We start from the raw sequence: 23,267 nt of genomic DNA, 5'->3' as shown, positions 1-23,267 counted from the left end.
TAAGCATTTATGTTTTTAATAGAGCTGTGATGTCAAAGAACTAATTTTCATTAGAATGATTCCTTTTTGCAATGTACAGTGCGTATATAAAACAATTTAAATGACAGGGCCTTAATACCCGATACTTTGCAGAATCATAGACGACAATATATTGAAAAATTTACCCAGTATCCCCAAGGTATTAGTATATACCAGTAGTAGTATATTGGGCATAACCAATATCTCTAACAGTTGGTTGTCAAAGGCAACTAGTCTAATATTTGCAACAAATCAATGCTTGTTGGGGTCAAAAATTATAACATGTCTGATTTTACTACATGTGCAGAATGTTTATAATAAATGAAAAAAAAAAGTAGATGGGGAAGGGGAGGAATCTTTCAAACATCATCAAAGAAAAGGTTGAGTTAATATGAAAAGTTAGGCCTGAGATTAGTAATGGTTGAGAACTGCTACATTAATTGTTAAGACCCTTTATTTTGCATAAGCTAGGAAATTGATAAAGTCTAATTGCTTACCAAACAAAAATAATTTTGAAATATGCACTAAAAGCATTTATATTCAAATTTTTATATTGTGATAGAACTGGCTTTAATAAATACAATAGAAAGAAATAATGACTTTCAAACAATATTATATAAGGTTTTTTTTGGGGGGGGATTATATAATATATACTTGAAAATAAAAGGTTCTATAATTTAAAATGACTTAGAATTCTTATTTCTATCAGAAAAGAATCAACTTATTAACCCTTAGCGCTCTACTGGAAAATGCGAGTTGTATACCATAAGCTTAAAACATATAACTCAATATATATATATATATATCTTTACTTAGATCACAGTTAAGGATAATTGTAACTGCATTATGATAAATCAAGAAATTAAACTATGTTGTCTCGAGACTAAAATATCAGCTAACACGATATCAGCAAAGTTCTGAAAGTTAATAGGTAAAAAAATTATAAGCTTTTCATATTTTGGAGCGTTTTGTCTTTGAAGCAAATATTGTATCTTTTGCTTTCGTGTGATTTTTGTTAGATGGTGTTTGATATTTAAGTGAATTAAATGAAGCTAATATTTAAAAAAAAAAAAGAATGCTACAAATGCTCTTATTTGAAAAAGAAAACTTTTTAATAATTATTAACATCCATAAAAAACAATTAAAATATACATTTGTGGGGCATGCATTTTTTAACACAATCACTCAAGAGTTCCCTGGAGTTCCACGTTTTTGTGCACTGCAGATACTACATGTTTCCTAAAATAGAAAAAAATAATTATTCATTTCAAAATAATATTTTTAATTTTACCAAGTCTTTTAGGCTCCACGATTGTTGTTAATACCAGGTCAAGGTAAGTTTGTTAAATAGTTAATAAGGCTTAACTGTAGCTGAAGGTTTCATTTTCTCCCCTAATTATAATAAAAAGATGTTAGCACTCTATTATTTTTAGTTATTTTATGATTTTATGTTTTTATTATGATTTTTGTTAAATAAAGCAATTTTAAGATTCTGTGGTAGCATATATTTTGGTTAGGTTATTTTCTTAGATTTTCAGTCCAGTGGAAGGATTAATTGTTTGTATATTACAGAAATATCAGTTGAAACAAATATTTATAAGGATATATTAATATTTTTCAGTTCTTTGTCAAATCATTCATGATCAATTGCAAAAACTCTATATGCCCATATCTTTTTTTTAAAAAACATTTGTATAATAATTGACAGACAATGCGAGTGATTCCCTTCCTAAATTGTATCATTAAAATGAGTACTTACTGTTTCTTTAGAAAAAACAGGCACACAATCTTCATGGAAAACATGCCTACAGTTGAAAACCATTATGTCACCACCCACTCTGAAATCTATAAAGAATAAAATGATAGTAATTAACAATCTTTGAGGATTGGTAAATTTTTAAGGATTTAAAGTATTGGCAATTCATTCTGTGATAGAAGGCATGGTGGAGGGGAATATATTCCAATTATTTCAAAATTATGAAGATGACTTCAAATTAATAGTTTTAAATCACATTAAATATTGTGAAAATATTTTTTTTTTTTTTTTACAAATAGATAAACATTCATTTTGATCATTCATGTAGCTGTTTATTATTCTTTTACTAAAGGATTTTAATGATTAATCTATATAAAAATGCACATTTGCAAATATACACAGTAAGAGGTTATTATATCTCAAAAATAAAAATGTAATAATTTATGTGCTCTTACCATTGGTATGTAGTCTTCTTTCGCATAAAGGGCAAACTTGATCTTCTGCAAATAAAATTACAAAGAATGTCATTTTTTTTTTCTACAAAATTTTCTGTTTAAGAAACAGCTCTATTGCTGAATTCATACATATTGATAGACATTTAATTCTCTTAATTTTTAAAGAAAGCACAAATTTAGGTTCAGTTAGGCAATCTGCTAAAAGTAATTCACTATTTTAGATTAAAAAATTAAATGTCAAAGACTTACCACTAACTAAGATTCCTCTCTTTTGAAGCTTATTTAATTTTTCTAATAAACTGTAACAATCTGAAACAAGAATTTTCTTGCAACCTTCTCGTAATGAAATCTATAAGAAGAAAATTCACTGTGATTGATAAGACTTCAAAATAATGTTATCTTACATTGTTACATTTTTTAAACTGAGCAATGGTTTCATAAGTAATATGTATAATTAAAAAGCACCATTTTCCAAATATATATTTAAAAGATAAAGTCACTAAATTGTTGAACTGTCTTATGTTAAATTTTTGAACATAATGAATATTTTAATAGCATATATTTATTTATTGATCAACAACTAATTTTGAAGTAAAAATTAAAAAGGAAAGAAAAATACCTGCAAAGTGTAATCATGTAGAATTTTAACCAAAGAATCTCTCAAACCAGGTATTTCTAATCCATTTGGTATTTTCTGAATAAGCATTATTGGGTCAACATGAGTTCCAATATTTTGAAGAAGAACAGTAATAAAACCTAAAATTGAAAGAAAATATACCTATTTCTTGTCAGCAATGAGACATTAAAGTAGAGCAAGATAATCAAAATTTTAGCAGTAGGTTTAAAGGCAAAAGTTTCACAATTCTGTAGATTTTATGCAATATCAAGAAAAATCGCAGATCTCCTTTAAGATGCGAATTTCAGTTGAGAAATAGGAATATACATTCCTCCTACTTCGAGGCATCAGAAGATAATATATGTTGACAATTTCAGTTGCTTTAGAGATTTCTGTTTTGCCATCCAATATAAGATTAACTTATCTGATTGCATAATCTGATCTTTCATTTTGCATATTTTGAAACAAAAAGTAATAACATCTATTAAGTGATTGTAAACTTGATAGATTATAGAAAAGAGATCTTAACTGCCTATCAATAAAATATATACACCAACTCTTTGGGAAGAGTTTGATATTGTATATAAATTTAGACAATTATTTTTCAAAAACTTTTCTGCATGTTTTATTTTTTAAAAAAAGACATATTTTAAAGCCTTTATTATGGTAAATTCAATAATTTTATTAACTTGTAGTAGCATGAAATAAATGCAGATTTTTTTTTAAAGCCGGTTTAAATTTTTACATGCTTTAATATCAATAAATCCATCCTATTAAATTTTTATTACTTAATGGAAAAATGATTGTTTGGCCGTATTATATTAAATATTAAAAAATACACAATTCAATACTTAGAAGAAGAGATAAATGGCAAAAATAATAAGCATATAAAGTTATATAATTATAAAGAGACTTAGAATTTGCAGTCATTGGAAATTTTAAGATGATTTACTCACCAGGTTTATCAAGTGAACTATTTATTAAATCTTCCCATAATTCTTTATCATCATGTTCTTTGCAAAATTCTATTGCTTGATTAATATCTTGAAGTACTTCAGTAATCTGTTCTAAAGCTTGTCTTGTATTACCCATTCTTCCTATTAGCAATTTCAAAACATTTAACAAAATTTAATAGAGTACTTAAGACATTCATTTTAATGTAGCATGTAAGTTTTAATATATAATAATCTTACATAAAAACAAGACAAAAAAACAATTATAAGGATGTTATATTTTAAACATTCTCAGACATTTTAATTTAACATTCTACGATATCAATAACATATAAACATTTTTAGATATTTATATTTAATAGTCTACTATATTCCTTCACATTTCCATAATAAAATGAACAACACTAATTCATGAACTTTTCTTATTTAAAAAAATATATTTATTTTAGCTAATATAATATAAAAATTCAATTCTAAAAATAGTATTTTTCTATCCAGAATTTGGAAATAGATTTAATTGTTTAAATGTATTTTTGTCAATAAGAATAATGCTTTTATGCTTTACACTACTGCTATCTTACAAAAATAAATATTTAAAAATTTCTGATTATATATTACCTAAGAGAAATACTACTTCTCTTATGAGGCTTCTTTGCTGACACACATCCAAAGCATGTTCCAAAGAATAATTATTAGAAGTTCTTAAAAATGGTAGTAATTGGTCTGGTGCATGCTCTGCATAGAGTTCCACAAGAAGACCATGATGTTCTTCACCAAAAGTGGGATCTTTTAGGAAAGCCTTGTGAAGGTACTATTAAAAAAAAATCAAATAAAAACTAATAAATATTCAGTAAACAGGAAAACCTACAATTAGTCAGATTAAATTTATTTCATATTATGATTATAATTTAAGCAGCGATTTTAAAACACTAAGATGAAACACAAAATGATCTGAATACATGTGAAAAAATAAGATTTTGGTTGTGGAAAAGGAAAAAAAAAAAAAAAAAAAAAATTACTTCTAAAATTCAGCAATGAGATAACTATTTCTTTGGGTAGAAATGTCTCATACAAATATGGAAATATTAGCAAAAGAGAAAATAATTTTATCGATAGATGATAATAGTCTATGTGGATAGTGACAGCAATCATGGTAAAATCATAAGACAATCCTAAAGCAATATTATATTCAGAACACCAGCTAGATAAATATAAGTTATCTTCAGGATATATCAAATTTTAAAAAAAGATTTCCACTGACTTAATAAAATAAACTGAAATAAAATTAACTAAAAACAAAACATTTCATTCTGTTTAAAATCCTTTTCTAGCTATAAATTTTCATCAAAAGGACAAGATTTATTATGAGTATTTTAAAAGCAATGTTGAAGTTAGAAGTTATATTATGTTGAAGAGACTCACCTCATATAATAAGTCTTTCTTATTTTTCAATTTAGAAACAACAAGATTAACAGGAATTTTCTCAACATTATTGAGAAACATACTTGTGGCCAATGGTGGATTTAGACTCATAAGTATGTCCACTTTATCATGAATATTACCAAATTGATTATGATTTTCAATCAGTTCAAAAACTCTATCCTTGCTGCCAATTCTACAATACAATAATGAATTAGAATTTATGTATAAATAAAAATATATTAGAAAGAAAAATAGCTCTGATGAATCAATAGTTACTATTTCAATATAATTAAAGTTAAAAATACCAAAAATTCTTATTTAAGATGATTTCTTCCTGATAATAACTGAAATCTTATATAATAACTAACATCATATATATGAATTCTTAAAAACAAATTATATACTCTGAAAACCAAAATCTTTAGCTTGATTCTTTTTGCTTAAGATTGAAGAAGAAGGAAATTTTAATGAAGAAACAGGGAAATATTTTCTTTCTTTCTTTTTAAGTATTTGAAAAATAAGGTGCATGATCTTGATCAATCATGGAATAAATAGTGTCGATGATTAAAATAATCGATATGTAATTAAAGACATTAATTAAGAGGTGAAATAAAACCTAATCGTTAATTAATACAGAATCTGTTTCATACATAAAAAGAAAACTTGTTGGTAAAGTATATTACATGCATAAAGTAGGTAAAGACATCCATGAAGAGTACAACACATACTGTAAATCATTCATTAAAGGTGGAGATAAGGAACTAAAATACTTACTCAATTAAAACATTTAATGCCTTATCAAACTTCTTATCATATATGTATAGTTCACTCAAACTTTCTAATAACAGTTTTGATTGAGGATATAAAACTAACTGTTCCAATACGACACTAATAATGGTAGGCACACTGTAGAGGTAACTTGGCCATGATCGAATAAGATCCAAAAAACCCTAGAAGAGAATAAAAGATATTACAATTTTTCTTCAATTTATGCAACATTATTTTCTGAATGATTTACGTATGCTATTTTTTAATTTAATTCAAATCAACTTGAAACTATATGTTCTTACTCAAAATGGATTTAGGGAAGATCAATATTGGGATTGCAAAAATATTAAGAGAGAGTGCTTTTGACATATTCTTTAGCATTTGTTACTCAGAATAATTAAGAAAACAACTTATATTTTCTTACTTACTTGGAGCCATGAACATATATATATATTTCATATTCCTATCAAAGTGTGTATACATTTATATATTAATAGAAGATAAATTTGTAGCCAAATAAGTCACAAGTACAAAAAGTTAAAAAGAAGCATGGATGCAGTTAATGAAAATGTCAAAGAATAAAGTTAATGAATGAATTATGCAAAATAAGTTTTTACACATTTCAACTACAAGAACATACTAACAAATTGGTGACAAAACAAAATGAATAAATTGTTTCATTAATGCAAAAAATTTTAATCAATAATTTTCTATAAGAAAAATTGGTTAAGAGTCCAAAAATGTAATATGAGAATAGTTAAAAAGTAATCAATTTTTACCAATAAAAACTTATGACTTTCAATAAAAATATCATTCAACCTAATTTCTGTTTTTTAAATATTTCGTTGAAGTAATAACAGAAAGGTATTGATAAGGTATCAATTTATTGAAGAAAAATGAGTCGAATAGAAGAATTCAATTTATGAGAATTCATAAATTAAACGTCTGATTTCACAACATAATATCAAATCTCAATAAAATTGATTAATCAGGTAATTTTTGAGAATGTTAACACACCTTAAACGGGAGACGAGTAAACTTATTTTATGCATATTGTTATTAAAATGCAGGAGATGACAAAAGTCGTTTTTTACAAATGATTTCAAAAGTTATAGCTATTTTGTACAGAAGTAATTTTGCATACAAACTGATTAAAAAAATCACTTGTTATATCATGAGAAAACATTCACTTAAGATATGTTAAAGAGCTATAAATTATTTAATTGAAAACAATGTTATGTATAAATGTACCACAAAATGAAAAAAAATTTTTAAAAAGAAGTTCAGTGATAACCATTGATTTCCAAATGCAAAATAATTGCAGTATATTAGAATGATGCAGCTTGAATGAATATTTAATTCACATGCTATTTTAATACCATATGAATAAAAAATTTATAAATTTGATGTATTATGAACATGTAAGGAAAAAACATTTCATGAAATCGAAGAAGTACAAGGATTTTAAAATTTTAAAGTTAATACATCTTTTCATAAAATCCTTTTTTTAATTTAAACTATTTATTATTTGTAAGTTGGACAAATGGCATACTTTCTGATCATGTAGTAGAAATTCATTCAAAATCATTTCATACACAGCTGGATCTAAATTTTCGTTGATGGGGACAAAAGGTGAAATAGCACGCAGTTGTCCAATTTCAGCAAATCTGTAAATTCCTGTTTCCCACACTTCTTTGTCCTTAAATATAGTTGCACACAGAGCAGCAGCTTCATTATATTGCTTTAATTCCAATAGATGTTCCAAATATTTATTTCCAACATCCTAAATAAAGAAAGCAGATTTTTTTTTTTTTTTAATATCACAGAAAAAAACACTATTTTTCATTGTTTGATTTTTAAAAATTTGTTTATAAGGTTATTTTAGAGCTTCCAGCTTCTTAAGCTTTTAAATTCCTTTAAAATTTAATATTTATTGAAAAATTCAATTTCCTTAAAGAAATCAAAATATTTTTTATGTAACTATTATTTTATTAATTTTTATGTGACTTATTATGTAAAATTAAAAAATAAATATATTTCATTATTTATTTTCATAATATTTATTACAATATTTAATACTTTAGTGTTTTATAACTAAAAAGATAAACAAAAAAGGATCTTTATAAATTAATGAATCTTCTGACAATGAAATTCCAATTATATTTTTGCAGGAGGATGATTATTTTAAAAAATCATTCAACACTGACATTTGTTTTTAGAGATTTAAGACAACCATATGTTTCAAAAATCTAAGGCATTAAAATCTTGCTATATGTATTTAATGATTTCATTTAAAAAATATCATAAATGATTACCACAATTATTTTCAGAATTCAGAGGTATTTAGAGCCAACAACAAAAATATTTATGGCAAAAGTTTTAAAATTGAATTCTATAATAAGCTTTATGAAACAGTAATCAAAAATGCATTTTAAATTATTTCATATTATGAAACATCTGAAGACTTTATTTATCAAAAAGTCACAATTAGTAGAATAAAAAAAATCTTTAATAACAACACCAAAAGAAATTAAAGATGCTTTGACATGCAAAACCACAGTTTTGCATGCAAAGCTCACAATGTAGATCATAAATATCATTTAAAAAGCAACTTACCAAAAGAGTATATTTCCTTAAATTCTTACTCTGTGAAACAGCATCAACAGCTTCCTATAAATATATACAAACAAAACTTTTAATTATATCATAAAGATAAAAAAGACAATAGATTAAAAAAATTTTAAAAATTGTGGGAATACCTTTAGTTTTTTATGTTCAAGCAACCATGTTATATGATCATCCTCATTTCTTGGTTTTGCAACCACAAAATCTTTTAGACTTAAAATAAAATATAAGCCTTCATCTGCTAAACTATCTAGAAAATAATAAACATATTGAAAGATTCATTGTATTAATCTAAAAAATATCTGCTTGAATGCAATTCTGCTTAGATGTGAAAGCTACTGCAAGAAAGTTAAATTAATATTTTACATGATTTATTAATAAAACATACCTGAAAATTTCATTGCAATTTCAGGCAATTAATCCCTTAAAAAATTAATAACTTATATTAATGATAATTCATTTGATATAATAAAATGATTTAACAATATTGATAATTATTCTTGATAAGCAACATTAACACAAAATAAAGTTTACAAATCAGAAGTGAAGTTTTGAGGTGCAATCCATTTGATTATATCCCTTTCTTTTGAATATGCAGGTCACATTATATAAAGCTTCAACTTTAAAAGACATTCAGTATAAACTTTATTTCTTCACCGCAATATCAGCATTGGGAAAAGAGAACAACAATATCAGTATAGAGCAAGTATATGAAATTTAAAAATTAACAAGGATGAAGAAAAATTGTCTGCAAGGAAATACAGGCCTGTTTATTTTACAAGGAATAAAACAAACAAACAAAACAAAACTTTTTTTTTGACAACTTGGTAATCACTCCACTGCCACCATTTTTTACATCTTCAGAAAAATCTTGATCACTGTAATTGCTTTAAAAATAAACCCAAGGCGAAGATCAGAATTCTGAATCTTACAGAATCTCACCAGGTCTGCTTACTGTCATTAGTATCTCCAAATTTAAAAGATATATACCTTTTATATGAATAGAATAGAATACATAGAATTTTTAATTTATCCAGAAAATATCTGAGAATTGGAGCATGTAATTTCATTTAATTATGTTTCAAATAAATGTTAACAGGCACAGATGACTTCCACTTACATATGGTTAAGTATTTATTTGATATTTATTAAGGAAAAAATAAAAAGAGAGCATTCAGAAATATGTGAAATTAGTTTCAAATTTGGATTTAAATACCAGTTACATTTAAAATGTTCCTGCATTTTTTTTTATGCAGTGAAGTTTTATCCAAACAAAGCCATTAAATACCATTATGAATTTTAAAAATAAAGCTAATGACAAAAAAAAAAAAAAAAAAAAAAAAAAACCCTATTATATTGGTTTGGTATACAGACATTCAGCCTATCCACCTGCAATCTAACATGCTTAGTATAGATCAGAAAAATGTTAAGAGAAGGATTTTTCTGGAGAAATTGAATTATGGTATCACACAAAATAAAAAGATATGAAAAAGCAATTACATAAGCTCCGAGTAACAATTATTAACATTTTTGACAAAATTAAGAACTTAAAAAGTTAAAGAACAATTTGATTGCATTTCAATGCAATTAGATAATAATAATAATTTAAAAGTATTGAGTGACAATGAATAATTCTGTGGCTGGATATCATAAAATGTGAAGAAAATTTTTCCTTACTTGAATCGCATCATTAAAAAATTATTTAGTATTTTTTGAATTATTACAATAGATATGTGTTTACACTTTGATAAGGTTTTCCATAAGAACTATTACGTTGTCATTAATTTAATTTCATTTAAATTAAATTCAAAATATAATAACATTCTGTTTTGAAGGAACAAAACAGTTATAATAGAACAGACCTTATAATTTTTAACAATAATCAGAATGTGAGGATGACAGTTGAGATATTTCCTCTCTGAATTTCTACATCATCCCAGTGAGAGGATGTTTGACCAATGATATCAGATTTAGTGTGCATCAGGTATACACACATGGCAGATCTTAAGTAAGGAGTTTCAAAACTGAAACCTTATCATACTGAAATCTTACCAAGAAAGAAATGATAAATAACAAAAAGAAATTTTATTAACTAAAAAACCAGGATTTATTTAAAATTGACTTTTGAATATAAAGAATAATTTTAATTAATAAATTATTACTGAGAGGATTATAATTTTTTTCCTATTTAATAAACAATTAAAGTTAAAAATAAAAATATAAAGCAACTGTTTCATACCTAGATGGTAATCATTGCATCTATATGCTTGATAACCACGCATACTGAGTATATCACTAAGAATCAATGAATAATCTTCTCCATGAGCTTCTATCACTCTGAGTTGAGGTCTAGAACCTATACTTACAGGCTCCTAAATAAATACAGGATGAGAGTCATGTTTAATGAATGAAAACAATATGCAAACACTAATAATTATAAATGCTGTTTGAATTCTGAATTTAAAACTACTTAACCTATTAATACACTATACCATGTTTATAGAACAGATACATTTCAAGTTTGTGGGTAACTAAGCAGGTTCAAATGTTCCTAATTCTTTGTCCTAAGAACTAAATATGTAATCCCAAACTTTTAAACACTTTCCAACTGGCACATATCTCCTTAGACAGATTATAAAATGAAAATATTATCATATGAATTTTTCTTTTTTTAATTTTTGAGATACTGTAAGGGCTTCAAAACTAATCATTATTTTGTAGTTTTTTTATTAAAAAAATTATTACTATTTACCTCTAAAAGTTTTTTTAAATGATTACTTAACTAATTTTTTCATATTTTTTTCTAAAACAAATGAGGCTACTCCCCCTTTTTTATCGGGGGGGGGGGAGATTTGATTGTCATTATCTTAAATTTAATGTTTTAAGCCCAATTTTAAAAAATTCGAATTTATTAATGGATTAATTCAATATAGCATAAACAATAATAATTAAAAAAAAAAAACTGGGTATCCTAAAAGGTTACTAGCAGTTTGGCCATTGACAAACCTTGACCTTTGACATTCAGAAGATACATGTCAACATGTAGTTACACATTCTTGTGAATCAATTTAGAGTGATAAAGTAAGAAAGCCCACATTAAATAAACATCCAGAATCAGAATGCTGCACCTTGAAAATGATTCAGGCTTCTAGTTATTTAATTTAGGTCTTTCTTAAAATTCGAAGCACATTGATGAAATTTCAAACAGAATTTCCTCTGAAATAAATGGAGAATATTTTCAAAAAGCAACACTCATACTCTTTCAAGGAAATCTCCTTTATGTGCTAAAAGTTTTATGAGTATTTCATCAGAGTGCATAAACATGCATTTTTGTTCCTGTTATTTGTAACTAGTAATTCACATAAGAATTTTTTTTTTTTTTTTTTTTTTGCATACATATAAACTTTCTATAATTAAATATTTTATGGATATAAAATACCAAGATGCTAAAAGATATTACTCAAAGTTGCAGTATATATAGCATTGATAGTATGATCATATTTTTTTTTACCTCTAATCACATATTTCGACTGACAAAAACTTTATGGATCATAGCAGTTTTGTTTAAATGAGTCTCTGTATACGAAATTTGAAATACAAAATGATTGTACTAATTGTACATATATCTTGTTTATGTCACAAAGCATCAAATGGTTAGTAATGATACTTACACCAGCAGTTTTTGCAACAGTTAAGATCACTAAAGCAGCACCAAATGATGAAATTCCACAAATGAAGAAGTCTGTACTGAAAATGGAAACTGAAAAATAATGTTTATTAAAATTCACAGCATCAAAATACACTAGGTTATGCACAAGCAAAATTAAATACTGTCTTAAAAGAATAACCCTTCCAAAGTAGATTCTCTTTGTTCAGCAATTATCTACTTCAATATATTACTTATAATTTATTAAAATTTTCAGAGAAAAGTTAGTTACTGCTGGTTTGAAAAAGAATAAGGAAATATTCTTATAAGAGATGAGAGGTGGGGAGGACGTACATGCACATTACTTTGCAATTTTTAATCTTCAGCTTAAAAAGTTTAAATGAAAGCAATCAGTGCAAAAATATTTCAGGTACTGCATATTTCTTTATATAAGCTGGAAATTTTTAAAACATTTTTTTCCCATAATTTATTTTTTTAAAGATAAATTATGGATGTCAGCTCACATATGGATCACTAAAGTGCTATTTTCATAAAAAATGTATGTACTTTTCCATTATGTGAACATAAATGATAAATTGCTATATATTGCTAGAAAACACATTGTATTTCTGTAGTTCATATTTTTAAAATTAATTTTTAAAAATAAAATGAGTCATTTTATTTTCAAAATTGCAGATTATTGGCAGTTTATTGAATTGAACAAAAAATTTATGGAGAAATGCTGAGCATAAATGTAGTAGATATAATTTTTGCAATCACCCGTAATTTGAAATAAATTAACTACATAAGAATTTCTCTTTCTACTCATCTTTCAAACAAGAATAAATAAAAAAAAAATAGCACAGAAAATAAAGCTAGCACATAAATGACAGTTTATACTCAAGGCAGCAGATGTAAAAAATGTGTTAGTTTATGTAGCAACTCTATTGGAAGCTATTTTTGTTGATTCTTTCATTGTATTGACATAGTTGGAAAATATTCTACACATTTTATTAGCTTGACAATATTTTTGTGCTCATGGCAACAAGTTTAAAAGTCACAGGTTTTTATAAAACTTTTACTTCAATTTATATACTAGTTTTGAATTTTGGGTAAATGTTTAAAGAAATATACTCTTGGCTTACACATGGATAAGCTTATATTCAGAACAAAAGAATCTTTTACAATGAAATAATAATTCTAATATGGGTAAAAAGTGGAAGCATAAATAATCGTAGAATATATGTGAAAGGAAATTTATATATAATACAATTGAAATTTTCTTACTAATTTTCACATAAAATCTAGGTGGACCAGATTGATCTTTCAGTGACGTTAAAGCAGTTGGCTTAGGTGCTTCTGATGGTACAACTTGGCATACTTTGACAGTATTAGCCCAGCCAATCAATAAGGTAGAATTATCTTTCCAGTACAGATTACAACGATATAAATCACTGCGTAGGCTAAGTTGAAAAAAGTACATTTATTAGAGCAATTATTTCTGAAAAAGTTTTGGCAATAAATAATATATAATAATTTCAATTAAAGTACAATTCTAGCAAGATTTAAAATATTTTTATTGTTTAGAAAAAGGGGGGAAAAAGAGTAAAAGAAATTTTAAATTAACCAATTAATTTAGTTAATTTGGTTTTAATTTTTAGATAATTTATACAAGAAAAAAATCATTTTCTGCATTTAATCAAAATAGAATACTAAATTAAATTTCATACATTATTGGGCGAAATCTTAATAAATTGCTTAATCCTGATGAGAAGAGAAAAGAACATGAAGCAATTTTTTTTATACACATGCAACTATTTCTTCTTTTAAAGAAACTACTTTGATTAATTGTATTACAATATAAAGCAGATATGTAATATGGTGTCCTCTCTAATCATGGCTAATCGTTGCTAATTTCTAAATTATTATAGATAGACACCTATTTCCAATTAGAAAAGGAATTCATTAAGAATTTATTTTATAAGTTTTTTTAAGATCTTATTTTAATTTCTTTGAGGCAATGCAATTTTCAAAAAAAAAAAAAAAAAGTCTAAATTTTTATACAATTTTCTGATTCTATTAGTCAGATTTTCTGATTCTATTAGCCAATTCAATTTTTAGATACATTTAACATTTAAACTAACAGTGAAAGTTCATTCCACATGAAGTATATATTTACCTCTTAACAATGAAAAAATTCATCATTGAGAAACAATTAGTGTAGATACATTGTATATAGCTAAATTCACATTATGCTTGTTCCAATAATAATTTTGTTGTAACACAAAATATTATGTAAAAATAAAGTTAAAAAAAATTTTTTTTTTACTTATACTTTTAATAAATACATGAACTGAATCAGAGATATGAAAACAATTTTAGCTTCAAGATTATTTATTTTACATATTTAGTTAATGGAATGTAATATATAAACACACAAACAATATAAAATTTATTTTTTTGCAACTCATGGTTCTGTCATTGCAATTCTTCCTACTTTTTTTCTCTCACCGTCTTCCCTGCTTAGTGACTAAGTTTCTTGCCAGGCTTTCAAAAGAGTTGACAAAACACAGTGATGCCTTATATGTCATAAAAAAATAATTAATGATTATAAAAAAAGCTTAATTCATAAAAAAATCATTGCTGTTATATTTAGGAATTATAAACTTAGATAACAGAAAAGAGCAATTCCTACTTTTTTTAGAAGCCTATGTTTATTTCCTATTAAAAAGAGATTTGAATCTTTTTAAATTTCTCAACTCCTAAACAACAAAAATGCTAGAATTAAGCATATATTTTACTCTTAACATTTAGAATATGCAACAAATAGTGTCAATCTATTTTATGAGAATGAGAAATTATTTTTTTAATATCAACCTTGTAACATATATAATATTACTATATTAAAGATAAAAATGAAAGACAAAGATTTTAATATCTCTAATTTTTTGTGCTGTCTATTAAGAAAGTAAACAAATTAACAATGAGTTATTTATGAAATAAGAAAGCATTTTTTTAAATACTAACGCTGGATCATGATCTCTTTGAATTACTGTAATTGTTCTATTAGAACCAATATCGTACACTCGAACAGTCTGAAAATTAAAAAATAAATGAGTTCAAGTTATTATACATATGAGTTCAAGATATTATATTATACATATACATTTAAATGAAACTGTGCACAAATAGCATTGAAAAAAATGAAACTGTGTGCAAAATTGAATTTAAATAAATTACAAAACATATTGGAAACTATTGTTTCAGAACATAGAAATCCAAATTCATATTTTCTAAACAGCATCTATTACTTCATGAGAAGCCAAACTTTATTTACAGTATAATTTTCAGCTATATAGTACTCAAATGTTCAATTCAAGAGAGAACAGATCATTAATATGTAATCAGCTATTTTTGTTTGATATAAATATTAAAATATGTACAGCTATATTTTATTTATTCATTTATTTACAGAAATGTTTCTTTAAAAATATTTAATTCAAGCTACATAACTAAATAAAATAGATGCAGTCTAGTTCCTTAAGTGAAAAAATTATGTTCGTCTCCACAAAGAATTACATACTTTATCACTGGCCCAAACTACAAATCTATCTTTCCATTTGATATTCCTGATAGCTCCTTCTCCTTGGTATAATACATTAGGTTTGTACCCAGTTAAAAATTGGCGTTCATATAACACAACCTATAATACATGACAAATATCAGAAATATTTCTATTCATTGTTACAGTATAATAGCAATATATCTAAAGCAATCAACTAAGTAAAAATATATATAAAAAAGATAAATTCTAAGCTATTACACATATGCTTTTTTTAAATTAGACATTTCAAAAAGCAAAAATTGGAGTTTTATGGTTACTATTCATTAAAAATCTTACTTTATCTTCCCCTATGATGAACCTTCGGTTAGCACTAGACTTCGAAAAATTAGGATCTAATGCAACAGAGCGAACAGGACGCTCAATAGTTAGAGAAGTATTAAGATCTGTTGAATATAATCCATGAATAGCAACCTGAGAAAAGAGAGGAAATGTGGCTAAATAGGGATAATAAGGAGCACTTAAAAATAATCAACAAAAATTAAATCCATTACTTTTCCATCGTTAGAGCAAGATGCAAGGTAATCTCCTTTTTCTTCAATACTAATTTGATTAACAGTAGTTACATGCTAAAGGGGGGAAAAAAAGAAAAAAAAACATTTGAATTTTAATAAAGAAGCAAAATACAGAAAATTAAATCATAACAAACAATGTGCATAACTAAATTCCTATTTTTCACCTCAATAGGCTTCTATTACTAGCATATTAATTCCACTTTTATTTAATATGTATAGTGATGTTAGGATATTTCCCACTGATTAAATTCCAATGTCAAAGTTTCAGTTCTAAATAAGTAATTTGATTTCTATTACCCCACCTTTATTATTTAGTAACATACATTCTAAATAATTTCGGAAATGAAGAAAATGTTTTTGCCAAAGATTTCAAATTGATGCTATGTTATCACAATTGGGCTTTCTTATATTTAGTATACTATGCCTTATAACTAAAAAAACAAACAAAGGGTAGGTAGTTAAAAAAAAATTTCAATAGGGGTTTTTTTTAGTTCAATTTCTTTAAATACATAATTTTATATTGATGCTCTATTTTGATGATATTCTTATCTATAAATTTTAAAGACATCACATTTATAAATTATATAGGCAGTAAATTAAACAGAGGGAATGTTTAAAAAAACAATCTAGGATATGTTTACAATCTAAAATGGATTCTTAACATAAAACAGAATTATTTCTGAATTTATTATTAATTTCAATAATTAGAATTAAATAAACTAATACCTTCCAAAAGTAAAACTTTTTATAGTGCCTAAATCTATAAAATAACATTTCTGTACAATACAAAAGAAATTCTTAATATATATTTTTTATTTTAATTAAATAGCACTCAATATTTTATTATTATCTGTATGTTTACTAAATCTAAAATTCAAGATTTTTTAAATCAATAAACTATAAAAAAAAAACATTAAAATAAGTAGAGAAATACTTGCCAGAAGAAGTTCTTTATTTCTTATATTATTTCCTTGATGGTCAAGGATATGAATCACACCTAGATGAGTTCCTAATGCCAAAAACTTTACAATAGAAAAGGAATGAAAATATGTCAATATAAATTCAGAATTTATATAAATTTCATTAAAATATACTTTGTATTTAAAATGCAAAAAAGAAGAGAGGCAGGGAAAGAGAATATTGTAAATATTTTGTCAAGATACATTATTTCTTTTACCTTCTACAAATTCTTCAAAACAAGTTTTATGCATTTAATGAAGTTATTATAAAAATATATAAAATTTAGCTATTTAACAATATCATTATAAAGAATTCATTAGTGATCAAATAATACGACTCTTAATGCAAAAGACATACAATTAAATGTTTATCTTCAAAGTCAAGGTTAAAATAGTTTTTTTTTTTTTGCCAATATTTGAAAATTTATTAGTGCAGATATAATGAATTAATTAATTATTTATATAGCTAGTAAATCAAAACATCAATTATAATTTATTTATTACATTACATTTATTATCAAATAAAGTTGTATAATACATTTGTTATAATATCTTATTTATTTTCAGTTATCAGAATATAAAATTTAAATATGTGAAAAATAATATCTCAAATACAAACTAAATAAATGAAAATATATTATTATATAGCATAGAAAAATATAGCAAATAATATAGCAAAAAATAGAAATTATATAGCAAAAAAAGTTTACTGGGTATATAAAAATGCTTTTTAAATTTATCTAATATGTGCAAAGAAGTTAACTTCAATTCTTCACAAATTTTAACATATCAAAGACAAGAACACTTTTGTAATATATATATATATATATATATTGTAGTTCAGAGCGTCATCCTGGCGGCTCTCGCGCCATTACTCAACAGCCAATATGAAGCCATTTGATTGCTGCTGGCAGAACTCAGTCATGTAAAAGCGTTCGTTGAATGTAAAATGGCATGGCCATTTGTCAAGTTCATTTAGAGGCCTGTTTTTCAAGTCAGAGTTACATGTCTATACACACACACACACACACACACACAAGATATAGTTAATAATAATGGCAAACTACCTGGCATTAATCTTCAATAAATTGAACTTGATACATAGCCTCTTAATCCCTAACTTAAGGAATTAAAACTCCACTTAAATTATATCAGTAGGTTCAACTAATTGATTAACTTATAAGAACAAAGTTACTGCACTTTCAAAAATGCAACCTTTTCCACAACTTCTTAAATAAATTATGTGATTATTTTATCTGTTTTCTTTTTCATTCAAAATTAAAATGTGCACATTTTTTTCCAGCTTCTCATACGATTAACATATGTAAAATGAAGATTTCAACAAGAAATCTTAATCATCAATTTTCTTGTGTGTGTCTGTATAAAAAAAGTATTCTGCTTTGAATTTCACATGCACAACAACACAAAAATGCTAACAAATAATCCTGAAATCTTTTCTCCATTTTCTTAATGAATTAAAATTGTTGTAATTCAATAACAGACAAATTATACAATATTTCTGAGAAAAAATACAGCTTAACAGAGTGTTTTTTAATATTTGAACTAAAAAAAACTATTTGTGATAATTTTTATAACTGAAAAAATAATTAAAGAGATAATTTGATTTACTTTTGTATGGACAGCAATACAGCTAGCAGCATCCTTTTTAAGAATATTTGGTACATCATTTGAAAGTCTTTCATAACAAAGTTTTGGTTCAATTTCCTATAAAAAAAATTAATATATTATTTAGTACACCATAAAAGTTTTAAACCAAGCACCTAAAACTTTTTTCACTCACATATTCATTTTCATACCAAAATTTTTTTATTTCATGTTTTAATGTGAAGAAACCCAAAGAAAATTAAAATAACAAATTTAAGACAGATAAACAAAATATATTTTACTGCAGTTCTTTGCTAAATTCAAATAAAAAAAATTAAATTGTTAAGTCAATTATTTTTACTTAAGAATAAAAAAAAAGTACAACAGATATTTCATTATCACAATTTTTCTGCACTTACATGAAAATACAATTCATAGTCAAGAATTCCTGTTCCAAATTATATTTTCATAAAAAAATATATCATTGAAATTATGAAAAAAACTCAATGACTATGTTCATTCCTAGATTCTGAAACCCACACACTTTTTCATATGCATCAAGAAGTGTTTATATTGTCAAAACAGGGGTGAGAGGAAACATGACAGAAGGAGATGTTTGCATTTAGCAATAAGGGTATCTCTGATTATTTGTGGAATTAGGAGGCATAATAATCAATCAACTTTCTGTTTATCACCCTTAAAGAAGTGCAAGAATCAAAAAACACTGGTTTAGAAATCCTGCTAATGAACAATACTTAAAAACATAACTCAAATTTTGCATTATTTATAAATAATTATGAATTTGGAATTTGCCAAGTCCAAACCTGCATCATTTTATTTAATAATTTTTACCTGAATGAATTCTTTGCAAATATTAATTATTCTCAATCAGCTAAAAAAACACTTTTAAAATCTGAAAGAAACCAACAGCCATAGGTTTCTGGGTCCATGGGTACCAAGATTTAAAATTCTACAATGAAGCAAACTTTAATGAATGCATGCATGAAAATGCGAAATATTTTTGCATATAAACACAATATTTTCTGATATAATTTGATACTAATGATGACTTAAGTTTAAAATAGAAGGAAAAAAGCTAATAGTCTGACTTTAAAAAAAAGGACTAACAAAAATTCCACTATCTTCCAAGATATATGATCCCTTCCCAATCAACAAAAATAGGTATATAAATAGATTTGAGTGTAAAAATAAGCAATTTTTATCATAAAGTATTTTAAAATTCTTCTAAGTGTATAGAAATAATATTAGAATATACAAATATATCAAAATAGTGACTAAATCTCTCTATATATAACATTATAATTAAAATACCTCTTCAGTATCACCCGAATCAGTACTTTCTTCTTCTGATTCATTCATCTAAAAATATATATTCTTCATTATAATGTATCCATAAAAAATTCATCTAACATTGCCACAATACATATGAAATTAATTCAACTTAATAACACAGAGGAAAGGTTATAAAATATGCTTAAAACTTTATCAAAATTAAAGAAAAAATTAGCATCAATGAAAAATTTAAAGTGGTTTAAAAATAGATTTTTTAATAATAATGCCCTCTAAAATTATTGCGGCAAAACAAAAATATTTTGATTAAATTCTAAATAGAAATTTAATTAAAATTTTGGAAAATCTTTTTTTTTTAATGAGCACATGATTATGTGACAGATTTGATACCTTTAAGGAATTTTGGACAATTATATATCATGCAACTCACATAACTTGTATTGTAATTTACAGATACTATCTAACTTACATACATGATGCTAAAAAATAAAAAAATATATATTGAATTGACAAAATTTTCTAAGCTTTTATCTGGAATGTTTCAGACACTGAGGTGGGAGTTAAATCTGACATTAAGAAAGAAAAACAAAGCTGTTCTGTCAATTGGGAGGGTTGTCACTATGTAATAAAGTAGGATGATTGCATTCATAAGCATATATAATATTTCATAATCTAAAGAGTAACAAGTTGATGGATATATTCAAAACACTAAGGATTAATTTCAGCAATTTATAATTATATTTAGAAGTAAATTTTTTTGATGTTCCATTGAATGTTTCTACCACTTCAAAGGAATAAATATTTTGTGTCCACCAAAAATTCTTTCAAATTTACAATTTAGAACATAAAATTTAAAAAAAAAAAAAACCTTTAAAGATTACATAATTTGAAAATATTCTTCAAAAATGCTAGAAAGGTCAATGTTATTTAAACTGAAAGTATGATACATTTTAGTCATTTTGAAATAACAAACTGATTATTTTGTTACTCATTGCCCAAACTAATCCTTCAGTTTTAGATAAATTATCATTCTCTATAAAAAATTCATTTCCCTTTAATACCAGATTTCTTTTGATTACTAAAAAATAATATTACCGTGGATAATAATTCTACCAGAACAAGAGCAGAAGGATATATATTCAGATATTATTCTCTAAAGGGATCTTATGGCAAAATATTAATAGTTATTTCAAATTTTAATATCATATATGACAAGAGAGTGAAAATATTATACCAAGCACAGGATGCTATGCCAATGTTATGAGCAGTTAAGAAATAATTTTTGTCACTATTTAAAAGAATCATAAATGAAACATTTAAATTTTAATTTTGCAAAGGCTCATTGTTTTAGATGAAATTTTGATCATATTTCTAATACATGCACATCTTCAAAAGCCTATCCTCTATACTTTTATGAATTTAAAACAGGAAAAACTAAATGTTTATTTAAGAACAAATATTAACTATGACTTTTTATAATGGTGGGAAATGGAATACATTTTGCGAGAATATTATATTCTCCTCACTGAATATTTTGATTATTCAAAGAAAACAATTATATTATTATAACTTTTTTGCAATTAAATGAACAAGTAACTACAGAAGTTTAAAAGTCCTCTCAAGAAGATTTGTTAAAAAAAGAGGATATAATATTAAAACGAAACTAATATCGAATTACGGAATTAATATCCAATGGACTTTAATTTCACTGTTATGTTTACTATTTACGCATTGTTTTTAATTACACTGTTCATTACAATGTGATGTATGTTCTTATTAAGAGTGTGCATTTAAATATTTTTAAAACATAAGAAAATTCAAACATAATTTCCACAACATAAACACAATTAAACTTTTTTCTATTTCCTGTACGCAATTATGTTTATTTTATTATAACTACTTTTCGTGAATTCAAAGAAGTTTTCTGAAATATAAATTATTCGAAATCAAATAAGTCATTCATATACAGAAACAGTAAATTACAACAAGAATTCAAATTTTATCATTTCCGTTTATCATAATTTCTTTAAATTATGAATTACATAGATTATTGGCAAAACTGTTATAAAGATATGTTAATTTACAAAATAAAAACAGTTTGTAAGTGTCACTGCTTGGTTAATATAATGATTATTAACTCTATCTTCTAAATCAATTTTGAATATATTAGGCATATTTCTAAATATCTGTCACCACACAATATTAAATTATGTCAATTTTTAATATTATAATCCAAAAAGAATAAAGATTTTAGTTGCACTACTTTTATAATTCAAATACGAAGAATTTTCAAGAATACTCCAAAGCAACTTTCCACAGTTGCGCACTCAGATATTAATCTAATAATGTATAAATTTATGCTACCTCATTAAATTGTGCGCTTCCTTCAAGATCGTCAGCCTCCATACCACACACAAGCCAAATGTGACACCACCCCTAATGTTTACATTACTATTCAATATCCCTCATATGCTGCAAGCTTTGCCGTAATGATTATAATTTTTCGTTACGAACATCAATTACAAGCCTAGAAAAGGAAAAAATTAAATAAGAAGAATAAGAGAGATTATGCCTTGGTTTGAAATCAACAAAAACTCAAGATGATTATAAATAAAATATAATTTTTCGAAGAACTTATTACTATCCGCGGAATGATATTGTGAAAATACACCTGAGGGGCTGTTTACATGATAAACTAAATGCAAATTAAAATTATTCGTTTTCTTGATGCATTGAAGAATTTCAAGATTATTTTGAGCTTTTTTCAGTTTAATATGATAAATATACTACTATCATTATTGAAGAAAATATTTTCACATCTAAAACTGCCAGAAACAATAAATCAATGTAACGGTAAAAAAAAAAAAGAAACTAACGGTGGTTAATTTTTACATTGTCCCCTGACTGGACAACCCAACAAAGGGTAAGTAACGCTACTCTAAAGAAAAAAATGTTTACTATTTTTAAAAGTTATGATATTTCATAATTCATATATA

General features: G+C 25.1%; 1 protein-coding gene across 2 annotated transcripts; it reads right to left on the bottom strand.

The window, feature by feature from the left end:
- Positions 1-1,106: 1,106 nt before the first annotated feature.
- Positions 1,107-22,839, bottom strand: LOC129987944 (vacuolar protein sorting-associated protein 41 homolog). Of its 2 annotated transcripts, none has more exons than XM_056095958.1 (23): positions 22,636-22,839; positions 20,293-20,340; positions 18,985-19,080; positions 17,335-17,418; positions 16,376-16,450; positions 16,161-16,295; positions 15,843-15,962; positions 15,287-15,354; positions 13,547-13,722; positions 12,285-12,373; positions 10,853-10,985; positions 8,748-8,863; positions 8,605-8,658; positions 7,541-7,771; positions 5,995-6,170; positions 5,221-5,413; positions 4,417-4,609; positions 3,802-3,942; positions 2,849-2,985; positions 2,479-2,578; positions 2,230-2,274; positions 1,778-1,863; positions 1,107-1,257 (listed from the first exon to the last, which is right to left on the bottom strand). In XM_056095958.1, the coding sequence occupies exons 1-23, from the start codon at positions 22,675-22,677 to the stop codon at positions 1,204-1,206; spliced, it is 2,592 nt and encodes an 863-aa protein (XP_055951933.1). In that variant the 5' UTR covers positions 22,678-22,839; the 3' UTR covers positions 1,107-1,203. The 2 variants fall into 2 exon arrangements, with proteins under 2 accessions (XP_055951933.1, XP_055951935.1); XM_056095960.1 differs by lacking the exon at positions 22,636-22,839 and adding an exon at positions 22,535-22,599.
- Positions 22,840-23,267: the final 428 nt, after the last annotated feature.

The sequence above is a fragment of the Argiope bruennichi genome, chromosome 10 (assembly GCF_947563725.1).
Source record: "Argiope bruennichi chromosome 10, qqArgBrue1.1, whole genome shotgun sequence".
NCBI classification, from domain to species: domain Eukaryota; kingdom Metazoa; phylum Arthropoda; class Arachnida; order Araneae; family Araneidae; genus Argiope; species Argiope bruennichi.
The sequence above is the reverse complement of the archived record's forward strand: the minus strand, read 5'-3'. Positions and strand labels throughout refer to the sequence as shown.